Source organism: Strongylocentrotus purpuratus, unplaced genomic scaffold, assembly GCF_000002235.5.
Source record: "Strongylocentrotus purpuratus isolate Spur 01 unplaced genomic scaffold, Spur_5.0 spur5_scaffold_1, whole genome shotgun sequence".
NCBI classification, from domain to species: domain Eukaryota; kingdom Metazoa; phylum Echinodermata; class Echinoidea; order Camarodonta; family Strongylocentrotidae; genus Strongylocentrotus; species Strongylocentrotus purpuratus.
In genome coordinates, this window is record NW_022145594.1 from 1,816,840 (window position 1) to 1,836,390 (window position 19,551).

General features: G+C 36.9%; 1 protein-coding gene across 1 annotated transcript; it reads left to right on the top strand.

Moving 5' to 3' along the window:
• The first annotated feature begins 9,337 nt into the window (after window positions 1–9,337).
• Window positions 9,338–15,591, top strand: LOC105437615. The gene is made up of 4 exons (XM_030977474.1): window positions 9,338–9,770; window positions 10,430–10,665; window positions 11,234–11,418; window positions 13,169–15,591. The coding sequence occupies exons 1-4, from the start codon at window positions 9,392–9,394 to the stop codon at window positions 13,947–13,949; spliced, it is 1,581 nt and encodes a 526-aa protein (XP_030833334.1). The 5' UTR covers window positions 9,338–9,391; the 3' UTR covers window positions 13,950–15,591.
• Window positions 15,592–19,551: the final 3,960 nt, after the last annotated feature.

Here is a 19,551-nt window from a genome sequence, read left to right on the forward strand (position 1 = left end):
GCCAACTATCGATTCCCTGTTAATATATTACAAAATATATATGCATGCCTGGCCCCCAATACTATTTTTCTCTAGAAACTAAAGACGACGGCCAACTATCGATTCCCTGTTAATACATTACAAAATATATATGCATGCCTGGCCCCCAATACTATTTTTCTCTTGAAACTAAAGGCAATCAACTGACCTTGTTAATATAATACAATCTGTTTGCATTTTTTACCATCGATATTCAACATTCATCTATACTGGCTGTTTTCTCTTGATACCCAAAGCAAAAAATTGTATAGATTTATCTGTTTGTATATAACACATTTTATACAGTGGGTGTATGCATAATTAATGGAATTTGTTTACATACTCTGGCAGGTGTTTTCTCCGGTAAAGGCGGTAAGTCTGTGAAATTCTCTGTTTTAACGAATACTTTTCCATAGGAAGTAGGCCTACATAATTATGCGTACAGATGTTGAATGGGAAAGCAAAGGAGACCTGAATATATGACAAGCCATGTATAGAAGTGTAAATGTGTCGAGGTGTCATAGTCGAGTGGCAATTGACTTGAAAAACAAATTAAAGGGCGTGGGTTCGATCTCAGACCCGGCACTAAACTTCTGTGGCAAGTCATTAATCTACATTTGCCAGTCCATTGCAAGAAGATAAATGGGGACCTGTTTGGATGACCAAAGTCTGTTCGTCAGCAACTGCCATATGCCCTTACAGTGACCATGATAGGGATACTCCCCATGAAATGGAGATTCCTTTATTGATACTCTACTTTGTTAAATGTTTATCTAATTGTCAAAGGGAAGGAAGGAATTTCAATAACCCTTTTTGTTTGTTTGTTTGCTTGTTTGCTTTACCTGTATTCTAAGAAAGGATGTGTATGTTTGTAAGCAGGGGCGGCGATTTCCTTTCATGACCGGTGTGGGGAGGGGGGGGGGGGGGATGCGAGGGATGAGGGACCAGTGGCGTAATGATCAAACATGTTTGGGGGGGGAGACAAAATTCCGCATCACCCCCACTCTTTCATGTTACATGCAAGCCCCGTAGGACGTTTTTCAAAGTGTGTGTGTGTGTGTGTGTGGGGGGGGCTACAGTATTTAAGATCAGTTACAGCAAAGTGAGCGTAAATTGGCGTGGGGTCCAAGGACAAAGCCCCGGCGGGGGTCAAGGGTCGTAGCCCCATGAAGCTCAGGGGGTTTAGGCATTAAATTACGATCAGATGAGAAACCAGGGGCCGCCTTAGGACCCTTGGTGGGGTCCAGGGGCAGAGCTCCCGGAAGCTCCTGGAAAACCATGCCATTTCAGCAACATTTGTAAATCACTGGTATCGAATTTGAAATAAACAAAGTTTCAATTTTATTAGGGGGCAGCTGCCCCCTCCCTCACCCCGCCCCATCAGAGGGAGCAAAGTGAACGAGAGGGGTGAAGATGACGGAAGTGACTACCCCCTCACAGGTTTTTGAAGTTTTGTTATATTACAAATTACATTCCTTAGCAAAACTATAGTATAAAAATAAGCAATATACTTTTTCATACTTCACTTTTCTACAATTTTTATCTGAACACTTTGAAGGATATTATGCGAGGGAGCGAAACTCCTGAGCAAGAAGATTTTTTGCATTCTTAAACACTGCACTCTTGGGCCCTCCAGAGCTTAAAAGTTGGTTGCAGTCTGTGGTCAGTATTTGCTATACACTTTTTTTTGCACTTTTTCAAATTGTCGGGGGGGGGGGGGACGATCCCCTATAAAAAAAAATTGAGGAGGGTGGGGGGAGGACCCAGTTATGCTAGGGAACTGATCAGGGGTGAACGTGATTAAACTAAAGCGAGGCATGTAGGGTATCATATTGTGCAGGATATAATATTTCCCTTTTGAAGAATTTATGCTGGTATATCAGAGCGGAAATGCTCTTATCTCTCATAATAAATATGTTATCATATTTTATTCTTAAGCTTTATCTTAACTCCACTCTTTAGGTTGCATGTAAAGACAAAAGAGAAAATGAAGGCCACACAACAGATCAATTTTATATCAATTAATGAGGAAATAATGAACTGTTTGTATTAAGAGGTTCCCTAAAATATCTGCTCTTCCTAAAACAGGCAACAACATCACTTACCACCTAATTTTATCATACACAGAAATGAGTATTAAATTTAAACATGGTCTTCAACTTCGGAAACACGATATAACCATATCAAATCGAGAGTCGAATCGGATTTTAATATATGAGCTATTAAAGGAAGTGATTCATGATAAATGAAAAGTAAGAGTTAGTTGAGGCAGCATTAGTATTAAAGGAGGGAGGGGGCACATGTCCTACTTCAACGGAAAATGCAAAATCGTGAGCCATGTTAGTAATACAAGGGGTGGAACAGGGGATTATTTTATATTATCTTCTCCTCACCTTCCTCATTTCCTTACTTTGTTTCTTATGTCCTTCTTCCCCCTTTATAGCCTTTCAATTGGGGGCAAGGGGAAGGGGGGGGGGGAATTAGTATACGTGCCACATGTGCCCCCGTAGAAACATCGCTAGTAAGAGTAAAATGACTAACATGATTATGAAGAAGTATGATGCATTCATCATAAACACCGATGTACTAAAAATCCACCGGAATTCATTTAATTGGATTAAGGAGTATTTAAGTGCCAGACACGGGACATGGCTGTTTATTCATGTCCTCTTAATTGAACTATTGTCCAATAAGTGTTATGAACAACTATTCTGCACGAATACAACATTTAAAGCCTCTTATTACCGCTTTTTTTTTTTTTTTGCAATCACATAATATCACACCGATGCTGAGGTTAATTTCTCTTAAGTTCTAAAAATAACAATAATCACTTTTGGCATGAGCTGAGATTCCGGAAATGAGAAAATCATTTTATTTTATTTCTTCTTCTTCTTCTTCCTCTTCTTCTTGTTATTAGTACGCCGTTGCGCATACAGTTGTAATATATTTTCTCCATGAATCTTTAGATTAATCAGTGCAGCTCTGAGAAAATATGAACTATATATATTTATAATGAATCAATTTGTCAAGGTAATTTCATGAATATAGATAAAGGAAAAAAATGATTACGTACTTCATAGCCGAAATGGATTATTGTTATTACTATTATTTCATTATGATTGGTATTATTACCATCAATATCATCATCATTGTCATCATTATCATCATTATCATCGTCATCATTTTCATCATCATCATTATCATCATCATTATCATCATCATCACAATCATCATCATCATCACAATCATTATCATAATCATCATCATTATCATCATCATCATCATTACAATCATCATCATCATCACAATCATTATCATAATCATCATCATCATCATCATCATCATAATCATCATCACAATCATCACAATCATCATCATCATCACAATCATCATCACAATCATCTTCATCATCACAATCATTATCATTTTCATAATCATCATCATTATCATCATCATCATCACAATCATTATCATCATCATAATCATCATCACAATCATCACAATCATCATCATCATCACAATCATCATCACAAACATATCATCATTATCATCATCATCATCATCATCACCATCATCATCACAATCGTTATCATCATAATCATTATCATCATCATCATCATCACCATCACAATCATCATCATCATTATCAATAAATAAATAATTTTATATAGTGTGACACTTTTAGCACTGAATGCCTTTCTCGTCACCCTTCCATTGATTGCCGATAGGGACCTTTAGATTTGCGTGGACTGATACGTGTGACGTCCATGCAAGGCAGTGCATTAAAAGGACGTCGACCGTAGCAATCCACATTGTCTTCGTGCAAATCTAAAAGTCCCTATTATTAGCGATAGAAGACCAAAACCAGTCGATCATAATCCACTTTTTACTAATTAAGAAGAGTATCGTCATGAACAGTATACGACAATTATTTCAGTGGCAATGTGTGCATGACACGTGAGTTTGGATGAGGGAACGTGTGCGTTTAAATAGTGCAGCTTGGAGCGTACGAAACCTTAATTCTTGAATGTCTACACTAAATATAGATGACAGTGGTTCAAGTAGTGGTCATATTGACTCACAATCCTATTTATATTTTTGCACTGCTTCAGATTGTATCCGCCTGTAATATAGAAGCGGATACACTAAGGCCCGAATTCACAAAGCAAGGTTTGAGCTCAGACCAAGGTTTGAGGTCAAACCTCCTTTTGTTTCGCCAAACCTCCTTTTGTTCTTTACAAACCAGGTTTGTAAAAAACGCGTAAAACGCGTTATATGACGTACGAAAACCAAGGTTTGTCGACAAACCTCCTTTGTGAATTCGGGCCAGAGTGTCTAGTTGGTTCTTATCTTACGTAATCAAAGTTATAGAAAAGTATAGGAACGAAAGCGACGGCATGATACATAGGGTGTTTTACAGCTATCTAAGAACATGTAGGATGTTATAATGGCATTATGTTCGAAAGTTGAAGCGAACTGACGAGAAATGTTCTTTTCCATAATGTAATCAAATATTATGCACAATTAATTCTTTGTTAAATGCTTCTTTACAAATTATATTGTCCACCTGTTACGAATCATGTATGTCGAAGTCGGATTGCGAATTGTATACATTACATGTTGCTAGGTTCGACAAGCTATAATGCGTCTCCTACCTTGCACATATAAATGTATGCAATAATTTGTAAAATGGCAGTTAACGAAGATCTAAGCATTATATTTGATTACATTACGACAATGGTCTAGTATAAAGTGTCCTTGCCTCAACAAAGTATGATCAACATTGTTACAAACCACTCAAAGCTTGCCGAAAAGTAAAACTATGAGGGCGTACCCAAAATTAAATGTGCGTGCCGGCCGGCCCCTGGATCCTCTCGTGCACGTGAGTCATGTAGTCCGGCTTGTGAGATTATGGAGAGTTTGCGGTGACACTTGCACTAGCCCGGAAACATGTGACAAGTCAGACTAAAAGGCCTTTTAGGGGCTAGATTATGATAGGGGCACAATAAGGAGGGGGCATTATTCTATATGTGCTTTGTGTCTACTAACGGTTTGACATATTGGGTTTGCCAGGCCTTCCCCCTCCCAAGCTTCCCCCCTCCCATCCCCTGTTGAATCCAAATGGAGAGGAATGCGCCCCCTACATTTCTCAGATTCTCCGACGAATACTTCATGAGGCTCTCCTAGGCAAACAAAATAATTATGACACTACTAAAAAAAAGCCAGTCAGTCACTCAATAGTGTCTGACAGTGAAGTCTAGCAAGTAAACGGGTTTCCTTGCATAATTTGAATATGAGGACACTGCTAACGTTTAAATTTCACAGATAGGACATACATAACATATTCATAGTTCCTGCAAAGTTCTACAGCATTTGAGGTTGGCTGCAATAGGGACATAGTACCTTTAATACTACTAATATTACTACCACTACCTTACTATTACCTACTACTATTACTACTTGTATTACTACTATACTACTACTACTACTACTACTACTACTACTACTACTACTACTATTACTAGGATACTACTGCTTCTACTACTATTACTACTACTTCTACTACTACTACACTACTACTACTACTACTACTACTACTACTACTTATATTACTACTTCTACTACTACTACTACTACTGCTACTACTACTACTACTACCTTTACTACTACTACTACTACTGCTGCTGCTCCCAGTACTACTACTATAATTAACACATTATTTTGCTTATTTTCTCTCTTCAGCTGCTTTTTGGAATGCGAGACGAGTCTGGTTCGTCGTTATATCACTGTCTATGCTGTCGATCTTCATGTTCACTCTACTATCAGAGACAGGGGCTCGTTATGGCGTGCCTAGATACGTCACTCATCTTACTAATAAGGTAAATACACCATCGCAACGACTTTCGAGAAATAAACTCAAAGGCTCGTTTAATACCCCACTACATACATCTTCTCGTTGGCCGTACACGGCTTCGCTACAAGGACACGATCGTATGGCAAGCCGTTTTATCATTTAAACATATTTCTTGATATCAAGAAATCAATTCTTGATATCAAGAAATGAATTCTTGATATCAAGAATTCAATTCTTGATATCAAGAACTCAATTCTTGATATCAAGAATTCAATTCTTGATATCAAGAAACCGAATTCGTGATATCAAGAAATCGAATTCGTGATATCAAGAAATAAATTCTTGATATCACGAATTGTTATAGTGAATGATTACGAACGCAAAGGTATTGCACGAATTCATACTGAGCGCGCCGTTTTAACATTTATTCCTATATCCTGCATGCCTGACCGGTCCTGTGTGGGTTGGCGAAAGTCAATGTGTCGCGAGAATTCAACTAATGCAAGAATACATGCTGCCAGTCTGTGCAAGCCGGTGCAGTGTGGGTTGTCGAAAGTCAATGTATCGCGAGAATTCAACTAATGCAAGCTAGAATACAGTCTGCAGTGCATTTAACGTCTCTGTGATATATATTATGTAACAGAATCACCCCCGTTTGTTCATGGAACAGCCCAGGGTCCAGTGGGGTGTTTGTTTAGGGTAATTTACATAGACTCGCCTTGTACATCTCAAGCTAGGGATGCATGCCACATCCTTTACAGTGCAGTGCAGACCGAAATAAAACTAGAGTCTAGATGATCATCTAGACCTAGATCTACACAGAAAAGGAGTTAGCAACCAAATTTGGAATTGTGTGAAAGTTTTGAGGATCTTTCATTGTTAACCCTAGACTATTCATCTATTTAGAACCGGGATATTTAACAGTTGGTAAGTCGAAGTCATTGCTTGTTCATATACATATAGATTCTTGTGTAGGCTAATGAATTTAGGTTAGATCTAACGTTAGATTCTATTTCTAGGTCTAGATTATGGCGCTAGTGTAGCAAGGTATCCAAAATATAGCCTACTAAAACAGACCTCAAATTTTAGACCCCAAATTTCGTGTTTATCATTATCTCTAGGGTTAGGGTTAGGGTTAGGGTTAGGGTTAGGGTTAGGGTTAGGGTTAGGGTTAGGGTTAGGGTTAGGGTTAGGGTTAGGGGTCTGAAATTTGGGGTCTGTTTTAGTAGGCTATATTTTGGATACCTTGCTACACTAGCGCCTAGATTATTTCTAAAAAAAAATATGGCCAACAATTTCGCAACGATTCAGCCAGCCGCTGAATAAGCAGGGGGGGGGGGGGGGGAGGGGGTAGTCCAGAATCTGGCCTATAGTCTAGGCCTAGACCTATATTTAATTTTGATCTCCACCACGTACACCAAGGCTACCTCTCCTCTACTTACTTGCTACCAGCCGATGATGGCGTGATCATTATATTACGGAGACATAGGTCTACTGTGTATGATCGAATCTCTTTGTACTTTTTGTAGGGTCTATTAGTACGACGCGAGCTGGGCTGGTGAGCATAATTATGAGTTTGTTGATAACACCATCTTCGACGGCTTGAAAGTAGACCCTAGACCTAGACCTAGATTTATGTAGATCTAGGGAAATTATAAAGGACCGCGTAGATTCTGGACTAGGGGGGGGGGGGGATAACGGGACATTTTATTTTTTTTGTCCCGAAATTTGAAAATTTGACCGATGGACATTTCGTTTCGTTGGGGGGGGGGGGGGTTTAATTTTTTTTATTAAAAACAAAAACAAAACAAACTAAATCTCAAGGGGGGTGGGGGGGTTTTCAACAAAAAACATACACATAAAAAAAACTCAAGGGGGGTGTAACCCCAAAACCCAACCCCACCCTGCGTACGCGCCTGGTATGGGGTCATGAATCTGGTTGGATCAGGAGTCGGGTGAACTTGGCCTCGCTGTAAAACGGTCATTTTTTGCAGGTTTAGGGTTAGGTTTACTTTAGGTTTAGGGTTTATAGGGTTAGGGGACTGTTTTTACAGCGAGGCCGAGTTCGCCCGAAGGCAGAGTTAGCCCGGATTCCTGGTTCTAATGCACATAGGTCTAGCCTAGACTATTTTATTTACAGCAAATGCGATTTTAGTTTTTACAATATTCAATGATCGTTGTCGCGGTTGCAATCGACAATCGAGTCTAGACCTAGATCTATAGCTATACTAGTAGACCCTAATGGGTAAAGTGATGAAATTGTGAATAATTTACTCTTCACTGATATTACTTTTGCTTTAAAACAATTATGTCTCTTGACTACAATCGACAGATTTGCTATTCCCCTATATGGTTAAGTTTTAGAATTGTTAATATAATTTTGAAAGTATACATTCCTTTTCCATGAAACTTGAACATAATAGTTTTCAAGTATCTTCTTCTTCTTAGTTGATCCTCCACTATTTTGGAGATTCCTGGAGTCCAAATAAAGTAAATGTAATATCACCAATCATGTGATTACTCCTTTAGATGACAAAGTCAAGGTCAAATTTAATTTCAGGTTTGCAAACTTAGACTTTGTTGTGGCGTCAACATCAAGATTTTGAATTTTTAGCATAATTTCAAAAGTGGTTGTTCAAATTCCATCAAACTTGTACCCAAGGGTAATCAAGTATCACAAATCATACAACTCAAATTCCAGGTCACAAAGTAAAGGTCATTTTAGATCAGTAGATTTGGATTATGTTTTTCACAACTTTAATACAAGAATTAATAAATCAATTTTGTTATTTGTTATATTTCATGACAGTATTAATCTTGATACAAATAATAGTAAATAATTCTTCTGATGGTTCTTAGTCAATATTCACTTCAAAATGCTGATTATATTCAGAGGATTTCATTTTGGGGGGCCTGTTAATGGGCCACCCTGCCTATAAATAATGTCCCAACCTCAATTTTTCATCATATCGAAATGGGTAATGCAGGCGAGACCGCCGAGAATGCTTCCCTTGTTATGGTATAAAATCTATCTCCTTTTTTATTTTTACCAACAAGTGCAGGGTTTTGCTATAGCCAGTTATATACTTATCCAAAAGCTTGCAGAAATATGAACATTGTTTTCCACAATTCTTTTATTGGGATAACACATGCAGGGCTCGACACTCGCACTGGGGCCATTGAAATTGCACTTTGAACCAGCAAAAAAGGCAAAAATGTCATATTTTGGTGGCCCAATCAGGCAAGTAGATTTTCAACTTGACATTGACAAAGTTTGAAAAATCTTGTTTTCTTCCAAGTCATGCTTCATCTATAATCACTGGTTTGTTCAGAGTAGGAGAAGAAATGATTTCACTGGACTGACCAGGCCACTGACAAAAAAGGTAAGTGTGGAGCCCTACATACAGTATGCAATAAAGAATGGTCTTGTATAACTTTTAATTACATTTTTCATGTTCTTTCATTTTCAGTTTCAATGGATCTACTGTTCTGACAACGGACACATTCCACTTTTGTGTCATGGCAGAAATGATACCCGACAGTGCCCTTGTCAGACTTGATAGAACCTTCAGAGATGTTGAAAGGTTGATTACGAGCGACAGTAACTATGCACTAGCCCGAGAACAGCTACGTGCAATCAATGTTAACCTGGAAAGAATTTCGAATATTCTTTCATTGGAAATGTACAATTCCCTGAAAGGCTGTGCCCAGCGTCTGCTTAATTTGTGTAATGACGGTCAAGCTGCAGAAGCAAGGGATGCCACTACAAGGAACGACCAACAAGCTGTGGACTTAGAAGAGCCTGAAGGTGGGACTCGGCAACCAGAAGTGGGAGACCCACATACTTCTACTAGACCTTCACAGAGTTCTCGCTTCACTGCCCCAAGGACAAACTCAGGTGAGAAAGAAAGCCCAAATGGTTTGAATGAATGTTAGTTAGTGTTAGTATGTCGTTATTATAAACTAACAGTATTTACCCAGGGCTCCACACTTGCCTATTTTATCAGTTGCCTGGTTTGGCCAGTGAAATGATTACTTCCCTTTTTCTGGTGGCCGGCCCACCTGGCCCAAAAGTGTGTATTTCAAGAGTGAACTTTTTACTCTATCACTTTCTTGATCAAACATATCCTGACTCTACCATCACGTCCAAGCTTAAATGGTAGAAAGAAATTCAAACGGATCATGCAGGATGCCTGATTTTATTAAGATAGCAGCCAACAAGAGGGCACTCTAGCAGCACTCTTTTGACACAACAGGAAAATGTAACCTTTTCCCCACAACAAAATTTAAAGTGAACTCCCCCTCCCCATCTATTTCAGTATAGAAAATTCTACCTTGTTGCTTATTTGTAGACTTGTAGATTTTTAAAATAAGGTCAGAGTTCAGTCTCTCTCTTGGGATTGGAGGACAAAACAGAGTATCATTTTGATTCTGAATGAAAGTCCTTAAACTTAAAGCTAAAGACGAGCATGAACATTTTTGGATTTCTTTGCATAGATGTATTTTTTAGTGTTTTGGGAGTTGACTTTCATTGCATCCTATTCGATTATTTTCTAGGCAAAAGAGGACGGCCCAAAGTAGAATTGACAAGAGAACAGCTCATTACTTTCCAAAAGAGCGGCTACACTGTCAAGAGAATGGCTACACATTTCAACTGTTCCTCTTCATTAGTCTACAAGAGGCTCCATGCTAATGGGCTGAAAGTGAGAGACAAGTACTTGACAATGAGTGACGAAGAGTTGAAAACTATCATCGCAGATCTGCATGAAAAGTTTCCCAACACTGGGTCAGAGGTGAACTTTTTAATATGTAGTTGTACATACACAATCATTTTGAATCTAACTGATGGCATTAGGGCTCATATTCATGCAGTTGGGAACTTAATTTTGGCCTAAAAATGGTAGGATAATGTGCAAAATTAGCATATTCTGAGCAAGTTCACTTTTTACATACAAAATTGGATTTCTGCATAAATTTTGATTATTAATTGATATCAATTAGAAATGTATTATTTTACAAAAAAATAACAATACAATTTTCTAATTTTTCTACAAGCTATCTGTGTGTCAACTTGTGCATTCATTAGCTGAGATATAGTCAAAATAACCCTGCTTTATTACGGTAAATGCAAATATGATACTATACACGTAAATATGTTTATGGTACACTGTAATGTTGTGCTGTGAATTCTGAATTTTACAAAATTACACTATGGGAGATGTTTATGAGTTAAATGAAATAATATAATGTTAAAGGGTAGATTAGTATTGGTCACGCAGCTGCGGAGGTCCTCGTGTAGTTCTAAATGTTCTGTTTACAAAGTGTATATTTCCAAGTATTTTGTTTTCATTTTGTATGAAGATGATGTCTGGACTTCTTCATGCACATGGTCACACTGTGCAGAGGACAAGAGTACGGAAGCTGTTAGCTGAAGTTGATCCACCTTCAGCTGCTGAAAGATGGGGAAATGGAGTTTCAAGGAGAGTCTACAAGGTTGCTTCACCAAATAGCCTATGGCATATGGATGGACACATGAAACTTATCAGGTATTTGTGTTTTTTATGTCTCATGGACCATTATCCAACCATTTAATCCTCAAATTAAATAGTTGCAGGGATTATAATGAACATAATGAGGTCTTGTGTTTTCTACAGTATGTAAAAATTAAATTTCCGTAGAGTGGTAAAGTCTGACGACATCAAAAATTTATTTTTTAGAATTTTCAAATTTTAATTTCATTTTCTGAAAGAGCATAAATTAAAGAATAATGTCCAAATGCTGAAAAATCAACCAAATATGGAAGAAAAAAAAAGGGAATGGAATTAGTGCTATACTGCTCTAGTTCATTAAGTTATGAACCAGAGTAACTTAACACTGATTTGGAAATTATTTTGCTTCCACAACGAAATAGCCAAAGCCATTATGTTTTCAAGTTGTCGATCTGTCGTACGAAGAACCAAATGATGGTTTCTCACCAAACTTGGGTCATGTACAATGTACATGTATGTATCGTGGACTGCCAATGAACTGATTAGATTTTTGGGGTCATAAGATCAAAGGTCACAGGACCCAATGTTCTAAATGTACTTGTAATCTCAAGAACTGAATATCAGATTTTAATCAAACTTGACTACTGGGCTCCTGAGTTATTGTAGCTGCAGATTTTTAGGTCAAGGTCACAGGAATCATTGTTAAAAAATAGCATGTAATTGCAATACCTCAAGAAATTCTCGAAATAGGCCTGCCTATCTTGGGGAGCTAATCTAATTATAAGATTTGTGGTCATTGGGTAAAAGTTCAAGTTCATGGCTCATGAACAGTTTCTTTCTTTTTTTTTTTTTTAACAGATTTTTTTCTTCTTCCCTCTTTTACCCTGATTCTACCGATTTCCCCGTTATTTTCTCTAATCTTCCCTGTTTTGCCCAATTTTTTCCCAAATTTTCTTACTCGAAAGGGGGGAATGTTGTTAGATGCCATTTTTCCCCCGCGAATCCTCTTCTCTATTTTTTACTCAAGGGGGGCGTGGTTGAGGGGAAAACAAAAAACCTATTTTTTTTTTAGTGCTCACTATCACCCCTGCATCTAGTATTTACAGATTACCATCAAAATTGAGTTTTAGGATGTGCATGTTAATTTTGGCTTTATACAGGTGTATATAAATCGCGCAACAGCGGATGTAGTCTAGTTGTTTTGCTCTTTGAGAAAATGAAGCTTAAATTGAGAGATTCTAAAAATAGATTTGTATGACGTCACAGATTCAGTACTACATGAAATTTTTACACAAATCACAAAATTGAGTAGTTTTCAAGCCGTCATTCACTGAATTTTTTTTTGTTCTTAAAATTTTTGTTTAATGGCTGCGGCAATACCTGCGCAGAATCATCATCCGTAATGTCGAGGGTGTGGATCATCAAATATGTGACGACCGGATATACCGTTCTAAAGTCACATGACCTTTTGTAAGTGAACTTTGGCCCGAAAATTTTGTGATTTGTGTACAAATCCTATGGAAATTGATTTTTTGTGTGTGTGTGTAGAATGCACAAATCCTTTATTTTTTATTCTAATCACTGCAATAATTAAATTTTTTGCTAAAAATGATCGGATAATGGTTAATAAATTATTCCATTAGAAAAACAATAACAGATATAAGTTTTAAAAAGTTTGGGGAAAATCGTAAGACAAACTTCAATATTGCCCTGATTACTATCATGAATTCTGGTAATATATTTCTTTCATTTATTTGTTGTTCACTTTATATTATTTCCATTGTATTATTTGTTCTGACAAAAACAGGTGGGGTCTGGTAACCAATGGTTGCATCGATGGGTTCTCAAGGTTAGTCACCTTTCTGAAGTGCTCACCAAAAAACAGTGCCAAAACTGTATTGGAACTTTTTCTAAAAGCAACCCAGATGTATGCAATGCCTGCTCGGGTCAGATCTGATCACGGCCATGAAAACGTCCTTGTGGCATTGTTCATGAACTTGACATTTGGAAATGAAAGAGCAAGCCATATCACCGGAGAATCCGTTCACAATGTGAGGATAGAGAGACTGTGGCGAGATGTGTACAAGGATGTAATTGCATACTATTACAACAAGTTCTATGCACTGGAGGATGAGGGTTTGTTGGACCCTAGTGATGATGTTCACAGATTCAGTTTGCATGCTGTATATCTAGAGCCCATCAATGAGCGACTATCCATATTTCAGCATGCATGGAATCACCATCGAGTGCGTACAGAGAAACACCGCACACCTGAGCAGATATGGCGTGATGGCATGTTGGAAAGCAGCTTGGACAACACCGCTGTTAGCAGAGTTTTTGAGACGGAAACCTTGTGGGAGGATGTTGTGGAAGCCATGCTAAGGAGGTACCATCTGTCTGATCTTCCAGATGACAATGAACCACCGGATGATGACACTTCCAATATAAGCTCAAGACTGTCCAATATAAGCTCAAGACTGTCTCAAATGCAGAAAGAGGAGCTTGATCTCATTCTTGCGGGCAATGGTGGATTAAGAGATAAGTTCAGGGCTTATTCTGAGAAAGTTGCTGAATATTTGCAGTTGTAATGGGCAAGAAACTATTGGCTGTGCTCGGGAGATGTAGTAAATTGAATCTCATAGTGCACAGCTAAAAAGTTGGAAATAACGATGTAGAAATTGGCAAACTTTCACAAACAAGTTGTTATAATATTATGTGACAACCAAATGAGAACACCTGTGAGTATGCAATTACAAGTACTCCTCAGTGTGTGATTGCAAATAATGCTAGTGCTTTGGTACACATACTTTATTTATGCTTCGTTTTTTTTAAAGGGGCTGATATACACAGGCGCTTAGAATAGGCAGACTAAGAGGCATTATTGGTGAAAATTTGATCAAGATCATCAAGACTACAGGGAGATATACAGATACAGTAGGTTTGCGGGTGCACCATGTGTGAGAGAGAGGTTTGAGGAGTCCTGAGTACAGGGAGATATGCTTATTTAAACCATTGGTAATGAGTGATAGCTAAAAAAAAAAACGCAGCCCAATGCATCATCATTGACAAGCAGCTCCCATGACTTAAGTACATCAAAATGCACTTGTTTCTAATGTTATTTGTTAAAAATTGCTCTTTTCTCATTTTCACAAATTTTTAGAAAAATACAGGGCCCACATCACTCTGTGATAATTCCCCCATTCAGTGCAGCACAAGCACTGAACATCAAACATATATACAACTTTATATACCTCACTTTAGAAATCTAGCCATCTGATTGGTCGTATTAGAGTCGTGATTTCAAGTCATGCCCCACTCACAGGGAATAGTAATAGCCCACAGGGAATGGTTATGAATACTTTGTTAATTTGTTAATGATTTTAAAAGGTGTTCAGACTTTTGTTGCTGACATTATGTGGAAATATCCTCACACGCTCTAAACGGCTTATAATTGCACATGTATACATGCATGAAATCTTGTAATCATACAGCAGACCTGTAACAGCTCTATGATGCGCTCTGTTTCCGAGTGATGCATGGCTGCTTCAAATATGTATAAATTCAAAGATATTATTATTATACCCCGCCAAACGAAGTTTGAAAGGGGGTATATAGGAAATCAGCGTACAGTCAGTCAGTCGGTCCGTTTCAAAAAGTTTGTGGATCACACTACTTTCACAGTTTTTTAGCAATTTTGATGACATTTGGTACACTTTATGTTTTTGAGGGTGTTCAAGAAACTTTTTTTGTGAATGATAGATAAGGTGTTGTCATGGTAACCACAATTTTGCAAAGATATGTAAGTCTTCTGGAGCAAACTGCTTCCACAGTTTTTGAGCAATTTTGATGAATCTTGGTACACCTAATGTTGTGAAGGTGAAGGTGTGCAAGTCATTTTGTTTTTGTCATGTAGATAAGGTGTTGCCATGGTAACCAAATGACAAGGTTCCCATGTTATCTTGTTCATACGATTACAAGATATTTTTAGAACTGCTAGCATTTAACATTTTGTGAATTTTTGACAAAATTACTATACTTGAACAGACTAAACAAATCACTGCCTCTTTGCTCGTGTATGTATAAAACAAAGAACAAGGATGGTTGAGAGACGTGATTTTTTTTACATTTAAAGTATGGATGGTTATTACATGACTTTATGTTAACAATTTCAACATGATTGGTTGCGATATGATGATTCAAATAAACACATTTATTGGTATAAATAATGAATATTGGATCAAGGACTTTTCTTTACTTCTGTTTCATCTAAAATTTCATTTGGGTGTCATATTTATCCTTGGTAAATAATTGGAAATTGTTTAAATGATCTTTAAGATCCCCCAACTCTACACAGATCATTAGCTCCCAAAGATTATACAGACACCCACATGATATTTCTTATATCATTCAACCGTTTTTCAGGATATTGTAAGAATGAAAATGGGACCCCACCCCCTTAACATAATGCCTCCTGCCCCTGTTGGTAGTCATACAAACATTCAGAGCTACACAATTTAAGTGCCTGGATAACCGTGAAAGTCATTATGGTTATGACATTTGGCATGAACGCTAGAAAATGTCTCAATAGATCGTCATGAATATGGTAACTTGCCGATTGGTCTACAGCCATTTGGTCTATTTAAACATACTTTTGGGGGCATGTGATTAGGGTAAGGGTAAGGGATGTTTTGAGTTGGGAATTTTGATTTGGTAACATTGTTCAGATGAGAGAAAATGGTGCTAAGGTAGTGACTTCAATGCTAGATGCACAATTAAAGATAATCTGAAAGTATAAGTGAAAACGGACCATTATGAACAATAAAAATTGGGAAAAACTTATCTGATCGATTCCTTAATTCTCCCAACTATATTATTACAATTTAATTACATTTTAGCTAAATGTATATCGTAACAAAGCTATGAATTGGCTCTATATTATCATTCCAGACATTTAAGTGTTGAAAGATTTTTAAAATCCTGTCTTATGTCTTATTTTCATAGAAAAACGGTTGGGAGAATTTACAGTTAGAAGGTGTTGACCAGTGATGCCTGCAAAGAAAACCGTAAATATCTCTGTGATTTGAGAATTTTTTCAGGATTTTTTGCATGGTAGAGGGTTAGTTCAGTAGAAGGAATATATTTAAGTTACGCAGTTTTTTCATCAACCTTCAACAATTTTACCACGTCACTTTAAAGGCAACAGGTAGTAGACCAACTGAGTGTCGACCAATCGAACATACACCATGAATTTTGGCAGACAAATGGGTACTGAGGGATATGACCACATTTAATATGTTTTTTTTTTGGGGGGGGGGGGAGGGGTGGGTAAATGTAAGTCAACCAACACTCGCATACAGACGCAAATAATATTCACAAGTATTTCTTTTAATTTTTGTTTACATAATGAAATAATGTAATATACTCTGGTAGAGATTACTTTTATTAAACATGTATGCACAACTTACAAGCTATACAATTCTAGCAATCTACTGTCTTTCAACAAGAGTAAGCGTTTATAGAGAACAGAAGATATGAAGTCATTAACAAATCTGTTTTTAGAGTTTTCAAATTTGAACTTCATTTTCATAAAAAGTATGAAAAATAATGTCTGAATATCGAAAGCCAGTTGAACATGTTAAAGGGTACCACAACCCAAAAATATTACGGTATTCTTATTAAACAAATGTAACATCTTTAGTATTACATTATGTCAACAAGTTCAAAAAAACATATTCCCAGAAAAAATATATAATTGAAAAAAAACAAATCGCCATTCTAAAGCACGAGTTCATGCGATCTAAATTGCGAAGTCAAAATGTCAAAACAAAATTGATTGTGTTCCTAACAAATGTGTTTATCCAATGAATATCCTTGAAGAATACAAGTTTGCTTGCAAAGCTTAACATTAAATACAATTATGGTTATGGCCCAGACTTATGAGCACCATAAGCATAATACAGCATAATTACAAACATTCTTTTCATACATTACAGACAAGATCCTCTGACATTGCAGGTTGACAAACTTTTAATACAAATGTGTTATACATGTAATATAATGTGAGGCAAAAAAAGTACTGGTAAGTACCAAAGCAGAGGCAAGAGGTATTTCAGCAATGATGGCAGTACTCTTTACAGTTCTTACATATCAATTTAACTAGCACAAACCTATAATAAATGAGCACATTATATATCTGAAAAAATAGATCCAACAGTTGGATCAAAAGGCACTTTTGTGTTGTTTTACGAGATACACAGGCACCATTTAATCTGTCTAGTTATAATATATATATATATATATATATTTAGACAACTATTTCCTGAGTTGAAATATAACTTTGGCCTTCAAACTTCATAGCACACACATACTTTGCACGAACAATGAAATAAACACACTGGTAATACTGCAAGCTTACTCAATGTAAGGTGGGCAGGTCAAAACAAAATTGATTGTGTTCCTAACAAATGTGTTTATCCAATGAATATCCTTGAAGAATACAAGTTTACTTGCAAAGCTTAACATTGAATACAATTATGGTTATGGCCCAGACTTATGAGCACCATACGACAAATCACATAACATAGACATGTATCTGTATTAAACTCTCTTTGTAAAACTATGCTATACATGTAATCAAATGGATTAAAAAAGATACGTACTATAAACCATTGACCGTTTTTAATATTAGCACATTTGACTCAACACCTCAACATACGGGACATGAAGTGACCTGCCGAAGACCACATCCACGAAATCTGCCCACACACAAAATCTTTTACTTGCTACATAATCTGAAGATTTTAATACATTGATCACCACATCTGATGTAACCCTTAAAGTATATGGAGAATTAATCACCTAATACTGGCACCTTCTTCCCAACAATACCAAGACTTCAATTACTTCTTTCCAATTCGGTAACTGGCATGCAAGTATGCCTTTTGGTCTTAGGCACGATTTCTTGAATACACAGAATATTACCTGATGGTAGAAACATGCATGACTAATAGTTGGAATGAATTTCCCAAACATAGACCGTGTAGAGGACCTCAATCAAGCCGGTTTAATCTTTTCAATTGATTAAAGGACGACTCTGACAGGAGCATTAACACTTCAAAGGAAGGACAGCCATCTTCATCAATGTAAAATGAATGACTAGCCCTGCATGTTATTGCAGGTACCCAGACCCGTCTGTGCACTGTGCAGCATGTGGTAAATGTCTGTCCTTTCTAATATTTCTCACATAGTTCTGAGGGGATTCATCACACAACAAATGCTGGTCTGATTAGAAATACTAACCGAGACACGATGTTATATAATGCATAAATATGTCTCAGAAATAAACAGTTGATTCTATAAAACATCATAAAACAGTATGGTTTTTGCCAAAACTGAACACAATACAGCATAATTACAAACATTCTTTTCATACATTACAGACAAGATCCTCTGACATTGCAGGTTGACAAACTTTTAATACAAATGTGTTATACATATAATTAAATATGAGGCAAAAAAAGTACTGGTAAGTACCAAAGCAGAGGCAAGAGGTATTTCAGCAATGATGGCAGTACTCTTTACAGTTCTTACATATCAATTTAACCAGCACAAACCTATAATAAATGAGCACATTATATATCTGAAAAAATAGATCCAACAGTTGGATCAAAAGGCACTTTTGTGTTGTTTTACGAGATACACAGGCACCATTTAATCTGTCTAGTTATAATATATATATATATATATATATTTAGACAACTATTTCCTGAGTTGAAACATAACTTTGGCCTTCAAACTTCATAGCACACACATACTTTGCACGAACAATGAAATAAACACACTGGTAATACTGCAAGCTTACTCAATGTAAGGTGGGCAGGTCAAAACAAAATTGATTGTGTTCCTAACAAATGTGTTTATCCAATGAATATCCTTGAAGAATACAAGTTTACTTGCAAAGCTTAACATTGAATACAATTATGGTTATGGCCCAGACTTATGAGCACCATACGACAAATCACATAACATAGACATGTATCTGTATTAAACTCTCTTTGTAAAACTATGCTATACATGTAATCAAATGGATTAAAAAAGATACGTACTATAAACCATTGACCGTTTTTAATATTAGCACATTTGACTCAACACCTCAACATACGGGACATGAAGTGACCTGCCGAAGACCAC